The 23,042-nt window shown below is 51.7% G+C and overlaps 1 protein-coding gene across 3 annotated transcripts in view; it reads left to right on the top strand.

Annotated features, from left to right (window-relative positions):
• Positions 1 to 23,042, top strand: part of POLR3E (RNA polymerase III subunit E) — a 36,724-nt gene that overhangs the window by 6,290 nt on the left and 7,392 nt on the right. For 2 of the 3 annotated variants that reach the window (XM_062179590.1, XM_062179591.1), the window contains 12 exons: positions 540 to 613; positions 2,359 to 2,409; positions 5,021 to 5,098; positions 5,778 to 5,893; positions 6,260 to 6,342; positions 8,179 to 8,286; positions 8,621 to 8,670; positions 10,531 to 10,650; positions 17,370 to 17,455; positions 17,702 to 17,746; positions 17,818 to 17,909; positions 19,212 to 19,332. In XM_062179590.1, coding sequence (XP_062035574.1) covers positions 578 to 613; positions 2,359 to 2,409; positions 5,021 to 5,098; positions 5,778 to 5,893; positions 6,260 to 6,342; positions 8,179 to 8,286; positions 8,621 to 8,670; positions 10,531 to 10,650; positions 17,370 to 17,455; positions 17,702 to 17,746; positions 17,818 to 17,909; positions 19,212 to 19,332 — 986 coding nt within the window. In that variant the 5' untranslated portion in view covers positions 540 to 577. Of the gene's footprint in view, positions 1 to 539; positions 614 to 2,358; positions 2,429 to 5,020; positions 5,099 to 5,777; positions 5,894 to 6,259; positions 6,343 to 8,178; positions 8,287 to 8,620; positions 8,671 to 10,530; positions 10,651 to 17,369; positions 17,456 to 17,701; positions 17,747 to 17,817; positions 17,910 to 19,211; positions 19,333 to 23,042 lie in introns of those variants that run through there. The other variant, XM_062179592.1, reaches the window with a different exon arrangement.

The following is a 23,042-nucleotide window of genomic DNA, read 5'->3' as shown; positions in this document are numbered from 1 at the left end:
AGCCGGGACTTGAACCGGTGCCCAGATGGGATGCCGGTGCTTCAGGCCATGGTGTTAACCTGCTGCGTCACAGCGCTGGGCCCCATTATTCATTTATTTGAAAGGCGGAGTTACACAGAGAATGTCTACGTGCTGGTTCTCTCTCCAAATGGCCACAACGGCTGGGGCTGGCCCAGGTCAAAACCATGAGTCTGGATCTCCATCCAGGTCTTAGACATGGGTGGCAGGGGCTCAAGCACCTGGGCCATCCTCTACTGCTTTCACAGACACATTAGCAGGGAGCTGGATTGGAAGTGGAGCAGTTGGGACTTGAACTGGTAGCTACATGGAACGCTGGTATCCCAGGTGGTGGCCCAGCCCACTGTGCCGTGACACTGGCCCTGGCTGTCCATTGTTGACCGTGTGACAGGCATGGGAAGAAGCTTAGTGTTTGTCTCAGGCTCCTTCCTCTTAGCACAGGGCTTGTTGCAGAATACGTGTCCCAGAAATGTTGGTTGAATGACTGACTGACAGTCCCCATCTCTCCCTCTTTCTTGCAGATTGAGTCCGGGGACTGCGTGGCTGGCTGTCCCCTAGTATGGCCAATGAAGAGGATGACCCAGTTGTACAGGAGGTAACTGCTGTTCTCCACCCTCTTTCCAGGCCACCGGCAGTGGGATTGGGTCTGGGTTCTCAGGCTGGTCTGGATCTGCTGGCCTCGAGGGTATCCCTAATCGTTGCTGTTCCTACTGCCTGGAACCCTCTGCCATCCTCCAGATGCCATCATGGCCTGCCCCTCCCTCCCTTCATGTCTGATCCAACGTCATCAGAGTGAGATAGCTTCACTTCTTCCCTGACCTACCATCCACAGTGCTGTCTCCCTGCTCCCCCTCCCCCCATGTCTCCCTTGCACTCTTCCTTGGCCATGCCTTGTACTTGACCATAGCACTTGTCACCATTTGCTTGTTATCTCTTTCTTCCCCTAGAATATAGCTTTGCGAGGGCAGGGATTTGGTTGTGCCCACTGTGTGTCTGCAAAGCTGAGTAGGTGCCTGGCACTTCGTAGATAACTCAGTGAGCTAGCTGAGTGAGTGAGTGGGTTTGACAGCTCCCCTTTCTTCCTGGGCTTACGCAGGTTCAGTCACTCATTAGTTGTTCACTGGGTCCACTGTGGGCTGGGGACTGTGACCCACAGTGAGCAGGACAATGGCCTTGTCCCCAGAAAACATACAGGCTGAGGGTGAGGTTGGCAAGGAAATGGTCTCCAGTTGCACACCGAGAGGAGGAGGTTCCAGAGTGGACATAAAAAGAGAAAGCTGTTCATGGTGAAACGTACCCCTGAGAGTCAGCCCAGGACCCAGACCTTAGAAGTGGCCTCCTGTGAGGGTGCTTCAGAAGGCTTATGGAACATGGACTTAAAAGGCTGGTTTATTTTGGTGCAGAAAATTTTTAAATCTTTGTATATGAGGGATCATCAGAAGTTTTTGGAAAACATGCATTATGAAAAAACTGTGGATTTCAAAATTTTTGCACTGAAACAAACTTATATTTTAATTAGTTTTTCTGCTCACTTTTTGAAGTCCTTTGTATGTGGAGCCTGGCCTCTGGTTTGAAGGGCAGGGACAAGGAGAGGGTCCCTGGAGATGAATAGGGTGTTTCTTCCTTGGCGGGCTGGTGCCGACCGAGCTGCTGAATCTGAGGGACTGAAATGCCTGTAGGCTGTGGCAGCACCGCCATTACAGCAGATTCTCTGTGGGCTTGGTGATGGTGTACGGGGAGCACAGGGGACCCTGAGGCCCTGGCTTCCTGCTCCAGGGGTGACTCAGCTGAGTTCTTGGGGATAAATGAGCAGTAGAGGCTCAGGGGAGGCATGTGTGAAGGAAGTCCCAGGTTGGGGGAAGAGCGTGTGTGAAGATCTGGCAGTGAGTGAGATCATGGTTCATGTGAGGAGGTGAGAATCAAGTGGGGCCAGGTGAGTCACAAAGGGTCTTGCAGATTAAGAGGGGATGGTAGGCCAGTCCTGGGTAGCTGAGGCAGGAGGCACAGAGAGGGAGGAAGCACAGGTGGTAGGTAGGCCCTACCCTGCCTTTCTCAGCGAAGTCTGAACCTGGCTCTCGGGTGCATTGTGATCAGGGCAGCCCAGGGGAAGGTGTTTTCCTGCAGGGGGATAGTGAACTTGGAGAAGGGGCCAGGCAAACATGACCTGAGAGGGAGCCCTGGTTATTTCACTTGGAGGCTTGGTTCCTTTGTTTCTAGTATTAGCTGAGCATCTTCCTACTCCCCTACTGCATCTCTGTGCTAACAGATCAGGAGCATGCGCATGCCTGGGGCGGGGCACTGGCTCTGTCCCCTGGTTAAGTCTTTTCCCCTTGTTCCCAGATCGACGTGTACTTGGCCAAAAGCCTGGCAGAGAAGCTCTATTTGTTCCAGGTAATTACAGGACGTCGAGGTAAAGGGGACGAAAGCGAGTGTGGGAGGGCTGGTGGGCAAGGAAACGCACATTGCTCAGCATTCCAGGCCCTGCATTTATGTGATGAGATTGTCACGGGTGGGTTAATGCAGTCCCCTCACTTTGAAGATGAGAAAACCAAGGCACCGTGAGAGAACTGTACCATGATCAAAGCTTGGGCCCTGGGAACAGACTGTCTGCCCTGAGACTCAGTTCCCTCACCACCTGGCTCCCCGCCCTTGAACAATCCCTTAACGGCTCTGTGCTTCCGTGTCCTCATTTGCAAAATCCAGATAGTAGTCACGCTTACTGCTTCGGTCCTGGAAGGGTCGGGTGAATCCGATCAAACAGGCTCGGGACCTGCCCTAGGCAACCATTAACTTGTTTTCCATCCTAGCGGGTTTGCTCTGGACGTTTCTGTGGCTGGAGTGGAGTGGTGCGGTGTGTGGCTGTGCGCACTGGTTTCAGGGAGCACTCATCTGTCAGCAGCTCGTTGTCCATGGGGCAGTTCTGCTGTTTCTCCCACCTCACAGGATGGGCCTTGGGGTTGTTTGTGCTTTTTGACTGTCATGAATAATGCTGCTTTGAACATCGTTTGTTCAAAAGCAGAGTGACAAGGAGAGAAAGATAGATCTTCCAACTGCTGGTTTATTCCCCTAGTGGCTATACTGGTTGGAGCCAGGATCTCCATCCAGGTCCTGCAGGAGCCAAGTACTTGGGCTGTCATCTGCTGCCTTCCCAGGTGCATTAGCAGGGACCTGGATCAGAAGCGGAACAGCCAGGACACGAACCAGCCATCTGATGTGGGATGCCAGTGTCTCAGGTGGCAGCTTAATCTGCACCACAACACTGGCCCCTTAGGGAAAGGAGAGCGCACAAGAGAGCATACCCATCGAATGCCTTACTCCCCAAACGTCTGTAATAGTTGCAACTCGGCCAGGCCAAAGCCTGGAACTTAATCTGTTTTTCCCACATGGGTGACAGGGACCCAAGTACTTGAGCCACTACTTGCTACCCACCAGGTATGCATTTTCAGGCAGTTGGAATGAGGAGCAGAGATAGGACTGAAACCCAGACACTCCGATGTGGGATGTGGGCGTCCCAAGTGGCCTCTTAACCACTGCTCCAAACGCCTGCTCCTTCTGTATAACTTGTGTGGACAGTGTGTTTTCATTCCTCTGAGTGTGTTCGTAGGAGTGGAATTGCTGGGTCACGTGAAGTTTAATTTTCGAGAAATTACCCGACTTCTCTGTGCCATTTTTATATTCCCCAATAATAAGGTGATTGTTTTAGGTACTTTTATGCCCATGTTGTGCCTGAGAAAATGGGGCTTGAGGAGGCTACTACTGAAGGGGCCTGGGACAAGGTGGCAGTGGCAGTGCCCCAGGCCTGGCTGGGAAGAGGCCTGGGGTCCATTCCCCGAGAATTACCTTTACAGCCCATAGGATGGGGAGCCTCTTCTTCATCCACACTTAGGGCAGCCCTGGGCAGTGAGGTGAGGCTACTCAGGGAGGTGAAGAGCTTGCCTGAGTACACGCGTGGCAGAGTTAGGACTGGAACCTGGGTTCCAGTCCTGCTTCCATACCTGTGCCCTCCACTGCCCTCCCAGTCTAACGTCATGATCTCTGAGCTGCCCAGGCGTTGGCAGACCAGTGTCTCCAGACTGTCCCAGTCAAGCCATGCTGGAGTGCTTTGCCCACATCAGCTGTGTTCAGGCTGTCCTCCCATCACAACTACCCCTAGCTCCAGCCTGGGAGGCAGAGGAGACCCGGTATTGCTGTTTGAGTGAGCTTTTAAGAAATGACCGTTTCTTTGGGTTATAGTGCAGCTGATCTGAATTGGCCCTCTGTAGTGGAGCTGACTTTCCACACACCCCTCACCTCCAGCAGGCTCATCCTGTGGCTGTCATGGTCCTAGGCAGTGAAGGGCAGAGCTTTTGAGACTGCGGCACACTGGGATGAAGACAGGGCAGGTGCATCTATGATGTGGACGTGGAGAGGTGTCCCTGAGTGTGCAGAGCAGTCTGCGAAAGTCGGGACCATTTGTGTGAAGGTGACCTTACACAAGGCGGGCAGGAGGCTCAGCTCTGCCCTCTCTTTAGTGTTTTACAGTGGGAAGGTTGCTGCACAGGCCGAGGGGTCATGAGTTCCCATATGTCAGCATCCTGCTGCAACAGTGAAGGACACTGTCAGCTGGCTTTCCCCTCTGCTTCCCTGTGGCCTCATTTCTTGCTGGATGGTACATCAGCTTATCGTTTAACCTTGGACCCTTACTCTCAACCCTCATGGCCATGCGCTGTGGGGCATTAGAGCCCACATGGTGGCTGTTTGGGTTCCTGATGCTTATGCCTGTCCCTTGTAAGTCAAAGACATCTTAAAATTGCCATTTGGAAGGAGGCTCAGAGGAGCAGATGGGAATGGGACTGCAGGCGGAGACCACAGGGGAGCCTCACTGTGGGGCTTGTTGGGCCCTGGGGCCTCCGGTCTTTGCTTCATGGGCCTAGGGGTGGCTGTTGATTCTTGGCTGGAGCCCCAGGAGCCCTGCTCTGGTTGGGCTGGACAGGGTTGCTGACAGCTTCCTTTCCTCCCCCAGTATCCTGTACGTCCGGCCTCGATGACCTACGATGACATTCCGCACCTCTCGGCCAAGATCAAGCCCAAGCAGCAGAAGGTGGGGCTGCCGTGTGCTGAGCTGAGGGCAGGGAGGGCTGGTGGGAGAGGCAGAGGAGGAGCAGTGGAGTTAGGAGAACCAGCAGCTTACACAGGCTTGGAGGCTGAGGACGGGAAGTTTCCAGAAAAAAAGGGTAGGCAGCTCTAGGAAGGAAGGAGGGTCAAGATGACTCGGAATAGTCTCAGTGTAAGCTTGGGTGCCTGGGTAGGTCTGGGTGACCGTGAGGCCAGTCTAGTGCCTAGAAAGAAGTGAGATGATGGACAAGGAGACCTAAGGACACGGCCCCAGCCCCCTGTGGTCCATTGGAAGTGGTGTTTCAGGATTGCTAGTTCTGGGGACTTTCAAGAAAAGTTGGAGATGGGGAATTTTAGGAGAAATCTCTTGATATTTTAAACTGTTGGCATCTAATTTATATCTTTAGGAGTGAAGTGGGGAGACAAACATGACTGTGCAAGCACTGCCTAACCCACCTCCCACCTCTGCCCCCTCCCCCCAAAAAAAACCCACTCTAACATTTCTGATGGGGTTTGAGTTTGTGGACTGAAGCCTTAGGGTCCTTGGGGCAGGGACAGGTGCCAGCTCCATTTCTGGGTAGTGACTGTTAGGAGGTGGCCATGGTGGAGCTGGGGGAGTCTCTTGGGGGGTCCTCATGGTTGGTGGGGATGCTTGATGCCTGCAGGTAGAGCTTGAGATGGCCATCGACACCCTGAATCCCAACTATTGCCGCAGCAAGGGGGAGCAGATCGCACTGAATGTGGACGGCGCTTGTGCTGATGAGACCAGCACATACTCCTCGTGAGTGCCCGGCCCTTGGAGCCCCTCTGGTCAGATGCACACCTTCAGAAGGCCTTGCAGAAGTGACCCCTCCTGCCGGGAGCCTCCAGGGTTCCAGGCTCTGCCCTCCTGTGCTGGCTCGTCCCAGTGGGTTCTTCCTGGGCTGGGTGGGAAGCTGGCCCCTGGAGCTCCTGGCACTGCTTGTTTCTTGGTCCACAAACAAGACTATGTGGGTTTTCTCATCCCCCAGCTCCCCTCCTGAGGCAGATGGAGGCTGTTCTGTGGCCTTGGTCCCTGACCGGTGTCTGGGGAGGAGTGGGCTGTGCCTGCCAGGCCCTGACTCTGGAACCTCCTTCCCCTTGACGTCGGTTCTCCCTGTGCTCCCAGGAAGCTGATGGACAAGCAGACGTTCTGCTCTTCCCAGACCACCACTAACACGTCTCGTTACGCGGCTGCGCTCTATAGGCAAGGTACCCGGGGCTTGGGGGTCCTGGGGAGGGGGACCTTACCCAGCCAAGGGTCCAGCTCTGCCTCTTCCAAACACCAGACACTCTTGGGGACCAGGCAGTGTGAAAATAACAAATGGCAGCCGGGGCCCTGGAAAGAACCGCCTCTGTAGATGCTGCTTGACCTGTTGGGCTGGGCTCTACGCCATTGTCCTTGTGGGACACAGACCCTCCCACAGCACAGCCTGACTCTGGGTGTAAGTGGCAGGTGTATGTTTATAAAGTCAAGGGACTTATGACCTGGTGATTCTCTTCCTGGTTAGCATCTCCTTGAGGCAAGCAGAAGTGTCTACACCAGAGGAGGCAGATTGGCAGGACGGAGAGGGTGTTAGTGGCTTCCAGGGGCTGGGAGCAGAGTGGAGTGGGGCTTGGTGGCTTTTTGTGGTGAAGATGACTGTGGTGATGCCTGAACATTGAGTTGGAGTTGTATGCTGTATTTGTTTGAAAGTCAGAGTTAGGGGCTGGTGCTGCAGCGTAGCAGGTAAAGCCACCACCTGCAATGCTGGCATCCCATGTGGACACTGGTTTGCGCCCCAGTGCTCTGCTTCTGATCTAGCTCTCTGCTATAGCTTGGAAAAGCAGTAGAAGATGGCTCAAACCCTTGGCCCCTGCACCCGCGTGGGAGACCCGGTAGAAGCTCCTGGCTGGTTTACTCCCAAGATGGCTGCAACGGTCAGGGCTGGGCCAGGCTGAAGCCAAGAACCAGGAACTTCTGGGTCTGCCACGTGGGTTCAGGGGCCCAAACACCTGGGCCGTCTTCTGTGTTTCCCAGACCCATGAGCAGGGAGCAGGATTGGAAGTGAAGCAGCTAGGACATAAAATGGTGCCAAATGGGATGCCAGCATCACAGGTGGCGGCTTTACTCACTGTGCTGCAGTGCTGTCCTGGAGTGCTTTCCATGAGTGAATTCCATGGTACGTGAGGCACAGTAAGACTGGGACAGAGTGTGAGGGGCTTTCTAAGTGTTTAGAGCCTGTAAAGCAATAGCAAAGCTAATTGGAACACTCAGGGAACAAGAGAGAAGTTTCAAAAGTAGTGTTAGGAACTCTTCCCCAGGGCATGCTGTGAAGGATGTGGTCATGTCTCTTGAGGCCGGGACCCTTTATTCACTGACACCTTGATCTAGCATTCTGTTCACACTGGGGTCCAGGGGGCTGCGAGCCCCTAGCGTCCGAGTGCTGCTCTTTAATGCGTGCATTGACTGAGTATTCGTCCTGGCCCTGCCTCCCAGGGCCCAGGTCTCATTCATGCTGAAGTCATCATAATCTTCAGCAGGGACCTTGGACACTCCTCCAAGGACACACTGGCTGCTTCTCCAGCCACCTTGGCGCTTGCAGACTTCTTAACAAGAGTGGCTGGGATTTTGACAGGAGGAGGTGGGGGCGAGGGTGAAGAGAAATGTGGGTTTGGGCGGGCAGGGAGGGTGATCTAACCAAGGTCTGTAGCGGAAAGAGCTGGTGTATCTGGGGCGTGTGAGTGTGGGGTATGTGAGTTGTTCAGTGTGGTTGGAGCCAGCCATTCAGGGAGGAAGAGCAGGGACCTGGTGGGGAGGACTAGATGTATGGGATGCAGCCCTGAAAGAAGTGGCTTTAATCAGAAGAGTTCCGACTCATGGCCTGGTCTGGGCCACATACTTGCTGTGTTCCGCTGGTCTAAGGCTCTAGGAGGGGTGGCACTGGGGGTTGGAGCAGTTTCACTATGGGCCTGTGCCTTCATGGGACTTGGTGACACCCTTGAGACAGGGTGAGTAGGTCAGTCCCAGGTCCTAGAGGCAGGTCCGAGTCTTTCTTCCCTCAACAGGTGAGCTCCACCTGACACCTTTACATGGCATCCTGCAGCTGCGGCCCAGCTTCTCCTACCTGGATAAGGCAGATGCTAAGCACCGGGAGAGGGAAGCGGCCAATGAGGGTGAGCCTGAATCCTCAGCCCTGCTGTTTGTCCAGCAAGATGGCTTGTGTGGGGAAAAAGGATCAAAGGGATTGGAATACAAGGTGCAGCCCTGGCCTCTACCCACTGGATGTCAGTAGCACATCCCAACTCGTGATGACCAAAAATGGTACCCCATACGTGGCCAGATGTGCTCAGTGAGTAAAATTGCTCCCAGAACCACTGAATCTTCCCAGGAGTGTTGACAGACAGCCTGCCTGGGGCCTCCCCAGGGGTGGGGTTGACTGCCAGAGTTGGTTGGAGCAGAGAGAGCTGCTCCACACAGGCTGTAGGCAGCAGCTTGTTTCTCTTGCAGCAGGGGACTCTTCACAGGACGAGGCAGAAGAGGATGTCAAGCAGATCACGGTGAGCTCTGGCCCAGGAGGGATGGAGGGGGCGGCCTGGGGGGCTCAGGGCTGCTTCTACAGCCCAGCTGCTCGGAGAGCAGGGGTGGGAGGATCAGAGCAGGAAGGTTTTTTTTTTTGTTTTTTGTTTTTCCCTTAATTAATTTATTTATTTGAGAGGTAGAATTACAGACAGAGGGGCAGAGAGAAAGGTCTTCCATCCACTGGTTCATTCCCCAATGGCTGTAATGGCTGGAGCTGGGCTGATCTGGAGCCAGGAGCTTCTTCCAGGAGCCTAGGCACTTGGGCCATCTTCCACTGCTTTCCTAACCATAACAGAGAGCTGGATTGGAAGAGGAGCAGCCAGGATTTGAACCGTTGCCCATATGGAATGCCAGAGCTGCAGGCAAAGGCTGCACTATGCCACAGTGCTGCCCCCTCCCTTTTTTTTTTCCTGAAGATTTTATTTTTATTTATTTGAAAGGCAGAGTTAGCATGAGCACACGTCCATGCACTGGTTCACTCCCCAAATGGCTGCAACAGCCGGGGCTGGGTGAGGCTGTATCCAGGAACCAGGAGCTTCTGGTTCTCCCTACGGGTGTAGGGCCCCCAGGACTTGGACCATCTTCCACTGCCTTCCCAGGTGCATCAGAAGGCAGCTGGCTCGGAAGCAGAGCAACTGAGACTCGAACTGACACCCATATGGGATGCTGTCATTGCAGGTGGCTACTTAGGTATGCCACAGTGCTGGCTCCAGAAAGAGCTTAAGGGCTTCTCCCTCTGTGGGTAATGCAGGCGTGGACCATCTGTGCCCTGACCCTTCTTGCCAGACTCCTGGATTGTCACAGCCATGGGCAGGACAGCCCTGCTTACATACAATAGCTGAGATCTTGGCGAGCCTGAGTCCCATGTTTATTAACTATGAGATTCTGTCTTTCAGTGGGCATGATGAACAGATGAACAGATTACTTTTTTTTTTTTTTTGGACAGGCAGAGTTAGACAGTGACAGAGAAAGTTCTTCCTTCCGTTGGTTCACCCCCTAAATGGCCGCTACGGTTGGCATGCTGTGCTGATCCGAAGCCAGGAGCCAGGTACCTCCTCCTGGTCTCCCATGCGGTGCAGGGCCCAAGCACTTGGGCCATCCTCCACTGCCTTCCCAGGCCACAGCAGAGAGCTGACCTGGAAGAGGAGCAACCGGGACAGAATCTGGCTCCCCAACTGGGACTAGAACCCGGGGTGTCAGCGCCGCAGGCGAAGGGTTAGCCTAGTGAGCCGCGGCACCAGCCTCAGATTCTATTTTAATAGTTAATTCTGAATTTTGAAGAAAATTAGATGAATATTGACCTTCCATTTGTGGTGTATTAGGTTTCTCCTATTTAAGCCTATTAAAGGAAAATGATGCACAGAGTGACATAGTTGGTTACACAAGTGAGTCTGTAGTGGTCAGAGTTTACAGCCCCTTGGAGAGGGGCAGGGGCTGGCAGCAGTGGCGTGAGGGGCAATTCTCAGGCTCCTTGGGCTTGTCTTGTCCTCAGTAGCTTGGTGGGCAACCTTAAAGAGCTCTATTACTGCCCCCGCCTTGTGACTCACAGCCCTCACTTAACAGGCAGCATCAGGCCTGTCCGCGTGCTTTAAAGGCCTTCTGCCCTAGCACGCAGGCTTCTGTGCTCCAGCAAAGCCTCTGGGCAGGCAGGAAGGCCGAAGTACGAGAATTCTCCCTCTTGTTGGCGGCTCGTGAGGAAGGATGTGTCAGAAGTGGTGAGGGAGCTAGGAGTGGAAATACCCGATGTGGAGTTCTTGCTGTCTCAGCAGGGTTTGGGACGGCGGCCCAGGAGTGGTCACTGGCCCAAAGACGTGACCTCTTTCCTGTCCCACACGCAGGTGCGGTTCTCCCGGCCGGAGTCAGAGCAGGCCCGCCAGCGCCGAGTGCAGTCCTATGAGTTCCTGCAGAAGAAGCACGCGGAGGAACCCTGGGTGCACCTGCACTACTATGGCCTGAGGGTGAGCTGGGGCTGCCGGGCTGCTGATGCTGGCCCCAGGATGGAGGTCCTGGGAGAAAAGCCCCAGTGCAGGTTAGGTCTTTGGTGCAGTGGGTAAGATGCTGTCTAGGACACTTGGATCTCCTATCAGAGTGCCTGGGTTCGAGTCCCAGTTCCACTTTTTTTTTTTTTTTTTTTTTTTTTTTTAATAAAAGATTTATTTGTTTGAAAGATAGAAGGAGAGGGTGGAGGTTGGCAGGGGGAGGTTCGGGGGGAGAGAGAGAAGGAAAGAAAGATTGATCAGTCGATCAGTATTCCATCTACTGGTTTACTCCCCAAATGGCTGCCAAGACCAAATCTGGGCCAGACTAAAGCCAGGAGCCAGGAACTCCATCCTGGTCCCTCAGTTGGGTGGCGGGGGCCCAGTTAATTGGGTCATCTGCTGCTGCATTCTCAGGCCCATTAACACAGAGCTGAGCAGAGCAACTGAGACTCAAGTGGCATTCTGATAGAGGATGCTGACGTCACAAGAGGCAACTTAACCCTCTATACCACAACACCAGCATGCTCCCTCTATCCCCTGTTTCAGTTCTGATTCTAGCTTCCTGCTAATGAACATTTTGAGAGGCAGCAGGTGATAGACCAAGTACTTGGGTCCCTGTTGTCTGCATGGGACTGCTGGATGGAGTCCAGGTTCCTGGTTTCAGCCTGGCCCAGCCCAAACTGTTACAGGCATTTGGGAAAGTGAAATGGTAGATGGTTTATTCTCTTGCTCTCACCTTCTGCCTTTCAAATAAAAAGAAAAATATCGGGGCTGGCACTGTGGTGTAGTGGGTTAAGCTACTGCCTGCAGTGCTGGCATCCCATATGGGGCTGGTTCAAGAACCGGCTCCACTTCTGTGCAGCTCTCTGCTATGACCTGGGAAAGGAGTAGAAGATGGCCCAAATCCTTGGGCCCTTGCACCCATGTGGGAGACCTGGAAGAAGCTCCTGGCTGCCCCAATGCCTGGAAGTGTTACACTGTGGCCTTGCTGGCTCACCTTTAACTTATTTCTAGTCTGTTGTAGCCACTCAGTGATCACATGGAGAAATGATGAATTCATGTGGGTAGCTTGTCTTTCATTCCTGTCACTCCTCTTAGTGTAGGTTCAAGGGGCCAGAAGATAAAGGTGTTGGTCTGCTGTATCAGGCAGGGTTTCCTCAGGCTCCCCTGGAGTGTGAATGTATTGCCAAGCTCAGGCAAGGCTGGTGTTTGGCTATGAATTTTCCTTTTTTTTCCCCCAGAAACTTTTTATTTAAGGTATGCAGACGTCATGCATTTTATAAATACAACTTTAGGAGCATAGTGATTCTTCCTGTCCGCTCTCCCACTATTCTTTCTTCTCTATCTTCTATTTCCATTTTTATTTTTAACTAAAATCTATTTCCAGTTAACTTTATACACAGAAGATTAACTCTGTACTAAGTAAAGAGCTCAACAAATAGTATGAAAAAAAAAAATCCTGTTTTTTGATTTCTATGACCCACAGTTCATTCAAGAGCATGTTATTCTGTCTCCATGTGTTTGTATGTGTTCTAGAAATTCTTGAGTTCTTTATTCCATTGTGGTCAGAGAAGATGCATGGTGTGATTTTGATTTTTTTTTTTAATTTGCTGAGACTTGCTTTATGGTCTAGCCTGTGGTCTATCCTAGAGAGAGTTCCATGTGTTTTCTGCAACTATAGGATAAAAAGTACTGTAGATATCTGTTAGGTCCATTTGGTCTATTGTGTCGATTAACTGTTGTTTCCTTGCTGATTTTCTGTCTGGTTGAGCTGTCCATTGCTAAAAATGGGGTATTGAAGTCCCCCGTAACTATTATATGAGAGTCCCTGTCTCCCTTTAGATCCATTAACATTTCTTTTAAGTAGCCAGGTGTCCTGTAATGGTGTATATAACTGTAATGGTGTGTTGTTATAGCTTCCTGTTGAATTGTTCCTTTAATCATTGCAAATGCCCTTCTTTGTCTCTTTCAACAGTTTTTGTGTTAAAGTCTATTTTGTCTGATATTAGGATGGCTACACCAGCTCCTTTTGGTTTCTGTTAGCATGGACTATCTTTTTCCATCCTTTCACTTTCAGTCTGCTTGTATCTTTGTAGGTGAGATGTGGGTTTTGTCAGCCAGTCTGTATCTTATAATTGGAGAGTTGAGGCCATTTACATTCAAGGTGACTGTTGATAAGTACCAAATTGGCCCTGCCATTTTTCCATGAATATTCCTGTTGTTTACTTTGGATTTCCTAGGTACATTTACTGGGTGATTTTCGGCCTTCACCTTCTTTCATAGTGATCACCATGTTTCTGTGTTTCTGTGTGTAGCACATCCTTAAGCATCTTTTGTAAGGCTAGACAAGTGGTGACAAATCCTTTCAATTTCTGTTTGTTATGGAAGGTCTTTATTTCACTTTCATTCGTAAATGAGACCTTTGCAGGTTATAGTATTCTTGGTTGACAGTTTTTTTCTCTTTAGACTTGGAATATGTCTCACCATTCTCCTAGCCTGTAAGGTTTCTGATGAGAAGTCAGTATGAGTCTAATTGGAGATCCTCTGAAAGTAATCTGGTGTTTCTCTCTTCCACATTTTAGAATCTTTTCTTTGTATTTTACTGTGGAGAGTTTGACTACAATGTGTCGTAGTGAGGATCTTTTATGGTCATGTCTACTAGGAGTTCTATGTGCTTCCTGTACTTGGATGTCCCTTTCTTCCTCCAAATTAGGAAAGTTTTCTCTAATTATTTCACTAAAAAGGCCTTCTACCCCATTCTTTTAACACCTTCAAAAGTAGTAGTAGTATCCCAAAAGCTCTGACACTGTTTTTTAGTTTTCTGATTTCTTTTTTTTTTTTTTTTTTAGGTCTGACTGTAAAATTTCCAGAGATTTGTCTTCTAACTCAGATATTCTTCTGCCTCACTGAGAGTGTTGTTAAGGCTTTCCACTGGCCGGTGCCGTGGCTTAACAGGCTAATCCTCCGCCTTGTGGCGCCGGCACACCAGGTTCTAGTCCTGGTTGGGGCGCCGGATTCTATCCCGGTTGCCCCTCTTCCTGGCCAGCTCTCTGCTATGGCCCCGGAAGGCAGTGGAGGATGACCCAAGTACTTGGGCCCTGCACCCGCATGGGAGACCAGGAGAAGCACCTGGCTCCTGGCTTCGGATCAGCGCAGTGCGCCAGCTGCAGCGGCCATTGGAGGGTGAACCAATGGCAAAAAGGAAGACCTTTCTTTCTGTCTCTCTCTCTCTCTCACTATCCACTCTGCCTGTCAAAAAAAAAAAAAAAAAAAGGCTTTTCCACTGCGTTTTTTATTTGATCTATTGCATTCTTCATTTCCAGTATTTTATTTTGATTTCTCTTTAAAATCTCAATTTCATGGGAGAAATTTTCTTTCATGTCATGTAGGAATTTTTTTTTAAAGATTTATTTTATTTATTTGAAAGACAGAGTTCAGAGTTACAGACAGAGAGGTCTTCCATCCAGTGGTTCACTCCCCAAGAGGCTGCAATGGCTGGAGCTGAGCCAATCCAAAGCCAGGAGCCAGGAGATTCTTCTGGGTCTCCCACATGGGTGCAGGGGCCCAAGGATTTGGGCCATCTTCTACTGCTTTCCCAGGCCATAAACAGAGAGCTGGATCAGAAGTGGAGCAGCTGGAACTCGAACCAGCCCCATATGGGATGGCAGAGCTGCAGGCGTGGACTTTAACCCACTGTGCCACAACACTGGCCCCTGAATTTCTTTAATTCGTGGATTTACTTCTGATTACTTTTAGGTAATCCTATACTCAATTTTTTGAATTCAGTTTCTGGCATTTCTTCAATCTCTTCATTTTCACATTCTAGTATTGTGTTCCTTTGGTGGTTGTGTTCCTTTGGTGGTGTCATATTGTCTTTCTTATTCTTGTTTCTTGAACTGTTGCATTTATTTTTAGGCGTTTGTGGAGATACTTTTTTTTTCCCTGTGATGGGCTTTTTTTTTTTTTTTTTTTGACAGGCAGAGTGGACAGTAGAGGGAGACAGAGAGAAAGGTCTTCCTTTTGCCGTTGGTTCACCCTCCAATGGCCGCCGCAGTAGGTGCGCTGCGGCCGGCGCACCGCGCTGTTCCGATGGCAGGAGCCAGGTGCTTCTCCTGGTCTCCCATGGGGTGCAGGGCCCAAGCACTTGGGCCATCCTCCACTGTACTCCCTGGCCACAGCAGAGAGCTGGCCTGGAAGAGGGGCAACCGGGACAGGATCGGTGCCCCAACCGGGACTAGAACCTGGTGTGCCGGCGCCGCAAGACAGAGGATTAGCCTGTTAAGCCACGGTGCCGGCCTTTTTTTTTTTTTTTTTTTTTTTTTTTTTAAAGATTTATTTATTTTACTTGAAAGAGTTACTTACACAGAAAGAGAAGGAGAGGCAGAGAGAGAGAAGAGGTCTTCCATCCGCTGGTTCACTCCCCAGATGGCCGCAACAGCCAGAGCTGAGCCGATCCAAAGCCAGGAGCCTCTTCTGGGTCTCCCACGTGTGCGCAGGGGCCCAAGGGCTTGGGCCATCTTCTACTGCCTTCCCAGGCCATAGCAGAGAGCTGGATCAGAAGTAGAGACTTATGCTGGCACTGTAGGCGGCCTCACCCGCTATGCCACAGCGCCGGCCCCTGGGCTTTTATCTTGGACTGTACCTCTGTGGATTAGTAGACTGTCTGCTCTTTCAGTGAATACCCAGATGCATGTGCTGGGTGTGGCCAGGAAGCTCTGTTCAGTGCTCCAGGATGAGGGGAGTGTCCAAGGTGACACCCAAATTGGGCGTGGTAATTTTTTTTTTTTTTAATCAGAGTGGAGGTTTAATCTGCTCTGGTATAGTCTCATGCTCATCTCCTCTCCAAAGAGACCAGTGCCTGGTCGCTAGCCCCAGTGGGTATAATACTTGTTCATGCTGGCACAGGAACCACACAAAGGATCCGTGCAGCCATCGGTGTGAGCACAGATCCTGCAGCAATGACCCTCACCAGGGAATCAGGGAGCCCTGAGCATGTGGAGCTGCCCACAGTGACTGCCAGAAGACCCAGCTACACCCTGTGCCTTCACACGCAGCCATGGTGTTTTCACGGTCCCAGCACACAAGGGTCTTGCAGTCACGAGCACCCAGCCCCCTGTCAGTGCTCCCAGCCAGACTCAGATGTCTCCTCTCAGCTGATTGCTGGGCGTGAAGACACGAGCTGGCGCAGCTGTTATGTATGTTCAGAATGGCTCCTGGCCTCTCTCAGGTAGTTACAGGACATCAGTGCTGGACGCCAGTGCTGGGTGGTCGGGGAGAGAGAAATGTGCCCTCCTTCTTTTTCCTCTAGGTTGGAAGGTACACTCTCCTCCACAGGGCTCCAAGCCAGACTTATGCCAGGCTCTTCCTGCAGTTTTATTGCCAAAGCTGGTGCTGAGGTCGGCTGCTGGGGTCCTGCGCTGTGTGCATCCACACCCGCCACGCAGATCCACTGTCCCTTCCTCTCCTGTTTTCTCCTTAACCCTTCCCTGAGCTTGTACTCTCTTCACATTTTTTTTTAAAGATTTATTTATTTACTTGAAAGTCAGAGTTACACAGTGAGAGAAGGAGAGGCAGAGAGAGAGAGAGAGCTCTTCCATCTGCTGGTTCACTCCCCAGATGGCTGCAGTAGCTGGAGCTGTGCCGATCCAAAGCCAGGAGCCAGGAGCTTCTTCCGGGTCTTCCACATGGGTGCAGGGGCCCAAGGACCTGGGCCATCTTCTACTGCTTTCCCAGGCCACACCAGAGAGCTGAATCAGAAGTGGAGCAGCTGGAACTCAAACCGGTTGCCATATGGGATGCCAGCACTGGAGACCAGGCTTTAACCTGCTGTGCCACAGCGCCGGCCCCTCCATGTTTTTTTAACTGTTTTCCCCTAAACTAGAGCAGTAAGTTCCCTCCCTGTTCTTCCATTTTGATCTCTGTCATGAATTTTTCATGTAGCATGGGCCCTGAGCATGGGCCGCACCCTTGACCTCGCCCTGTGGTAGAACCTGCCATCTGTCCTATGCCCCAGAGTTCCTGGCTTGCCTCCCAGAGGGGTTTACTATACTCCGTTTTCCTTTCCTGCCTTGACTTTAGATCCCAATCTTGACTCGGTATTATATGAAGGAAGCAACTGAATATTAGCTCCCAAAGACAAGATGGCCTAGGGCTTCCCAATGTTGGGGAGGGGGCAACTCCTGATTCCTCTGGAAACTTCCTTCAAAGAGATTTGCATTGACAAGAGCGTTAAACTCGAGGTCAGACTTTTCTAGACACTGCTGCTTATTGTGTGACTTCGGGCAAGTCTGAGCCACGATTTCTTTATTTGTGAAGGGGGAATAGCAGTAATGTCATGGAGTTATTTTGCAGCCGTGTTGGTATTACCCAACCATCAGAATGGAGCTGGATGTGTCTTAGGTGCTTGGTGTATGTTAGTTGCTGTCTGAATTGCTTTTGGTGGTGTTCCTGCATTGCAGACTGGGCGCTTTGTCACTGGTGCTGGGTAGGCTGTGAAGCCAAGAGGGTTGGTGGGAGGCGCATCATAGAGGCCAAAGGGCCATGCTTAGGAGGCTGGGCATGGGCTGTGGCTGGCCTTGGAGTGGGACAGCAGGAGGCTGGAATGGAAGGCAATGCAGGGTGAGAACTGTGGATGGGAGGGTGGCCTGGAGAGATGCCAGGGTCTGGTATTGGCTGAGGCTCCCTCCCCTCCCCAACAGGACAGCCGCTCTGAGCACGAGCGCCAGTACCTGCTGTGTCAGGGCTCCAGCGGGGTGGAGAACACGGAGCTCATCAAGTCGCCCAGGTAGGATTGGCTGTTCAGGGGCCCGGGAGGGGCCTGCCGTGTGGGCTCCCCTGACTGTGGCGCCTTTCTTGGCATGAGGGAGGATTGCCCCTGTCCTCTGGAGAGGCCAGGAGGGAGGGCCTGGGAGGAGGTGATCCCTTTTCTGTGAGGGCTGCTGGGGTGAAGCTGTCTGTACCCCTCCCAAACCCTGTCCTGGGGCTGCTGGTGAGGCTGCTCCAGCTCTGAGTCTTCCTGCTCTCCCCACAGCGAGTACCTCATGATGCTGATGCCACCCAGCCAGGAGGAAGAGAAGTGAGTAGAGGCGGGCGGATAGCCCTTCGCCCCAGCTGGCTTCCGCTAAGCCCTCACTGCCTTTCCCACAGAGAGAAGCCCGTGGCCCCCAGCAATGTCCTGTCCATGGCCCAGCTGCGCACCCTGCCCCTGGCCGACCAGATCAAGATCCTGATGAAGAATGGTGGGTGCCGCTCTGCCCTCCCGGAGACCTCAGCCCCGCTGGCACTAGGGCAAGTGGAGTCTGGGACAGCCTGACTACGGGAGAGGGCTGGTGGATAGTGCTGCTGCAGACCCCTCAGCTGTTGTCGTCACCACTCTGCCTGTGTCAGCCGGGTTCTCGCTGGCCTCTCTCAGTCTTGGCTGTTTATCTGTGAAAAGAGGCTAATGCAAGTTGCTGGGTTGATGTGAGGACTGAGAAAGATGGGGCTTCTAAAGGGCTTGGGACAGCCTGCATGTGACGGGAACTAGGGTTGTTCTCGTGGTAAACTGCTTTGACCTGCATGATTCCATGGAGCCTTCGCCAGCATCTGTACCCTAAGAACTGGCTTTTTTTCTCCATAGACTCAGGGCCAGATCCTCTAGGGGCCATCGCTGATAGGTAGCAGAGCTGACTGCTCAATTGAGCCACGTCCCAGGCCTGGGCTCCCCTGAGATGCCAATGAGAGGTCTGTTCCCCCTGAGTGGAGGACAGCTCCCTATCACACCTGCGGCTGCCAGGATACTGGGCTGCTGGCCTCTGCACCCTCCCCAGGCCCTGCCCATGTCCCTCAGGGTGGGCAGAACACAGTGCCGAAGGAGCCAGGTGGCCTGGGCTCCAGTCCTGGCCCTGCCGCTTACTGGCCCAGAGGCTATGGGGAGTAATAGTAGAATGGTCCTCCCAAGATACTCCTTGTCTCCCTCAGGGGCTCCTTTCTTTCTTTTTTCTTTTTTCTTTTTTTTTAATTTAAAAAAAATTTTTTGACAGGCAGAGTTAGACAGTGAGAGAGAGAGAAAGGTCTTCCTTTTTCTGTTGGTTCATCCCCCAAGTGGCCGCTATGGCCGGCACGTTGTGGCCGGCACACTGCACCGATCCGAAGCCAGGAGCCAGGTGCTTCTTCCTGGTCTCCCATGCAGGCGCAGGGCCCAAGTACCTGGGCCATCCTCCACTGCCTTCCCGGGCCACATCAGAGAGCTGGACTGGAAGAGGAACAACCGGGACAGAATCCGGCACCCCAACTTGGGGGGCTAGAACCTGGGATGCCAGCCCTGCAGGCGGAGGATTAGCCTGTGACCTGCGGCGCTGGCCAGGGGCTCCTTTCTAGTGGAATTTTTAAGGGTTCCATGGTCTGCACAGTGCTGAGCAGCTAGGGACCATCAGCTTTACTATTGCCAGTGTTGTCATCCATGTTTCAGGGGTGAAGCTATATGGGCTGTAGGGGGCAGGTGTGGAAACAATAAAGGCCAGGCCTGCTTCCCTGTCTAATGTCTCCTGCTCCTCCTCCAGTGAAGGTCATGCCTTTTGCCAACTTGATGAGCCTCCTGGGCCCCTCTGTCGACTCTGTAGCTGTTCTGCGTGGCATCCAGAAGGTGGCGATGTTAGTCCAAGGAAACTGGGTGGTGAAGAGGTAGGTTGCTTTGTGGTCTGTTGGTGAGAGCGCCTGACCCCTTACGTTTATGTACTTTCTGATTCTGTCTGTCCTGCCTGCGTTTGTTTGATATTCATTCTTACCTCCTGCCAGCTGCCTTTTTGTGTTCCCATGGTTTCCCTGCGAATGTGGAACCTCTTTTCTCTTGATTATTTTATTGGGCACTCCACAGTTTGCTCCATCACATTTGAAACGATAGCTGCTGATTACTCTCTTCTAATTCAGTTCAGAGACCTTAGACTCTTTTATATTTGCCCTTCTCCAACTCACATGCCATTGTATTTGTTTTTTGTTTTGTTTGTTTGTTTGTTTGTTTTTGACAGGCAGAGTTAGAGACAGAGAAAGGTCTTCCTTTTCCGTTGGTTCACCCCCCAAGTGGTCGCTAGGGCCGACGTGCTGTGCCAATCCGAAGCCAGGAGTCAGGTGCTTCCTCCTGGTCTCCCATGCAGGTGCAGGGCCCAAGCACTTGGGCCATCCTCCACTGCCTTCCTGGGCCACATCAGAGAGCTGGACTGGAAGAGGAGCAACCGGGACTAGAACCCAGGGTGCCAGCGCCGCAGGCAGAGGATTAGCCTAGTGAGCCACAGCGCCAGCCTGTAATTTTGTTGACTTTATGGTGGTATGAAAGTGATACACATTCAGCAGAAACCATACTTTAGGTTTGGAATTGAGATCCTTTCCTGGGCCAGCAACTTGTGATCCCATCTTCTCTCGTGCTGGCAGTGCCTTTAAACACAGCTCCCACCAGTCAGGTGATCACGAGGGGAAAACCGACGCTCTCCAGTGCCCTATGTTGCTAAGCTAGGGTGGTTGGTAGGTTAGGTGTATTTAGTGCATTTTAAAGGACATTTATTTGAAAGGCAGAGGAAAACAGAGACAGGCACAGAGGCAGTCTTATTCCCCACAACCCCACAGTAACTGGGCCATGGCCATGCTTTGAAGCTGGGAGCCTGGAACTCAACCCAGGTCTCCCATGAGGGTGGCAGCACTATTTGAGCCATTACCACTGCTTCCCAGGGTGTTGGAAGCTGGAATTGGAAACAGAGCCAGGACTGGAACCGATCTACTCCAGTATGGGATTTGGGCATCATAAGTGGCATCTTAACAATTGTACCAAACACCTGTTTCTAAATGCATTTTTGATTTATGGTAGTTTAACTGATGATCGATTTATTAGGTTGAGGGGCATCTGTGTACTGTAAATCTGTTTCATACCTCACAAGACATTACAAGATGTAGAAAGAATTCTCCACATTCCCTCGTGTGTTGGCCTTTTTATTTTGCTCACCATTCCTTTCAGTGTCCGAGTTTGTCTCTGGGGTGATGGCCTTCTGCCTAAACAGTGCCATAATCTTTACGTTAGTGCAGGTCAGCAGGTGATGACTTCCTTGTTTCTTGTTTATCTGGAAATGTTTATTTTACTTTTGCTTGTTTTTTTAAAGATTTATTTATTTGAAAGTTAGAGGAGAGGAGAGGCAGAGAGAGAGAGAGAGAGAGGTCTTCCATCCGATAGTTCACCCCCCAATTAGCCGCAACAGGAACTTCTTCCGGTCTCCCACATGGGTGCAGGGGCCCAAGGACTTGGGCCATCTTCTACTGCTTTCCCAGGCCATGGCAGAGAGCTGTATGGGAAGTGGAGCAGCTGGGTCTTGAACCAGTGCCCATATGGAATGCCAGCACTTCAGGCCAGGATGTTAACCCACTGTGCCACAGTGCTGACCCCTCACTTTTGTTCTTGAACGATGTTTTTATAGAAGACAGAAATCGAAGTCAGCAGTTATTTTCCTTCCATGTGTTGCTGTAATTTTGTTTACTCTGACTTTGCCATTTCTGTTGACAAGTCCACTGTCTAATTCTTGGTTCTTTGAAGGAAATTGATGTGTTTCCCTCTGGCTGCTTTTAGGAATTTCTGTTTGTTTTGGCTTATGCTGTGTCCAAGTGTGGATTTTGTGTCTTGTTGGGGTGCTTATGTCTTGAGCTGTGGCTTGACACATTCAGTAGTGAGCCCTCCATGAGCCCATCTGCACCACCAGTTTCAAAGGAGTGGAGACACATAGTATACCCTTGGTACATGCAGTTGGCTATATTTTATGCACATTCGAATTATATTACTTTCTGAATGGGATAATGTAAAGTGCATTAATAAAGACTCACTTTTTAAGTAGTGTGGTATAGGTGAATAATCTGACATGTTAGTTACTCCAAATTTAGAAAAAAAAGTGACTGCAAAAGGTCCATTGTTTCAGTTGGTGGCCAGATGTGCATGTTGTGGCCACATGGTGACACTGTTCTCTGGGAAACATGTTCAACATACTTGGTCAGTTCCTTGTGGCTGTTGTCCTGTGTTCCACCAGTGTTTCACTATGGAAGAGCTTTGCAAAGGCATGTCACCTATTAATGGGACCATATATGTGTGTTTAGGCCATGAATGCATGAAAGTTAGGGATGGCTATCCCTGCACACAGCTGAGGACTTCTGCCCAGAGGACCAAAGGAGTTTGCCCGGTGTCCTTCAGCAGGGCAGCCACAGAGCTGGGTTCGAACATGAGCAGTGAGTGCCCCTCATGGGATACCTGCATCCTATATTGGAGTGCTGGGTACAAGTCCCATCTCTGCTTTGTGCTAGTGTGTACCCTGAGAAGCAGCAGGTGACAGCTCAGTACTTGGGCCTCTACACCCATGTGGGAGACCAGATGGAGCTCCTGGCTTCTGATTTCAGCCTGGCCCAGCCCTGGCTGCTGAGGGCATTTGGAGAGTGAACCAGCAGATGGGAGATCTTTCTGTCTTCTTTCCATCTTCCAAAAATAATTTTTTTTAAATGAAGGAGAGAAAAAAATCTTGAGCTTCATGACTGAGCCTGAGCTCTGTCCGGTGCTGTGTGCCCCTACAGTGCTGCCTTTGACTGTGGCTTGGAACTCGCGTGTTCTGCCTACCCCAGTATTCCTGCAATCCTGCTCTGACAACGCCCATGTGGCTGTGCTGGAGCTCTGAGGGGAGCGCCCCTTCTGTGCCCTGTCCCTTTGCATCTGGGGGCAGAGTAGGCCAAATTGACAAGGTTGTTTAGTGATGTGTCTTGATGGTTCTGTGTGGTGTCCTGTGTTCTCCTTTAGGAGCTGTCCCTGCTGTCCCCAGGCAGCTTGTGGGCCAGGGGTTGGTTTGGCACACACTTAGCGGGTCCCTTCCCTTGCAGAACAACCTAGGCCCCCACCCCATGTGCTCAGCCTCAGAGACTGCATAGTAGTTGGTTGCCAGGTAGGATTGAGCAGGGATGAAGGGAGGGCCTCCTGTAGAGGGAGCACAGGTCCCACAGGTGTGGGCTGGCTTGGGGTGGTAGGCTGTGCTCCAGGGCTGCAGGGTCCTGGCTGGACCCTGCTCAGGGACACCTTCACCCCAGGCCTGTACTCTTAAGTTCTCCGGGCTGGTCGTGTTCTCCAAAGTCTCATGTTCTACCCGTGTCCTGGGGCCTGCTCACACCCATCCCAGCATCAGCTCTGTGGCTTCTGACCTCTGACCTCAGCTCACTCAGCCCTTTAGGTGCATTGCCTCATCACCAGTTTTCCTTGGTGTCACACACACTTCATCCGTGGGACTGGTGTCCTCCGAAGAGTCCTGGGTTCCTTGAGGTTCCAGGCTGTCCGTCTCTGGGCCCCTGATCCTCCCTGCACATGCAGTGGATAGGTCAGTGTAGAG

The sequence above is a fragment of the Lepus europaeus genome, chromosome 21, assembly GCF_033115175.1.
Source record: "Lepus europaeus isolate LE1 chromosome 21, mLepTim1.pri, whole genome shotgun sequence".
Taxonomy (NCBI): domain Eukaryota; kingdom Metazoa; phylum Chordata; class Mammalia; order Lagomorpha; family Leporidae; genus Lepus; species Lepus europaeus.
Note: the sequence above shows the minus strand (reverse complement) of the source record. Positions and strands in the feature narration are given on the sequence as shown.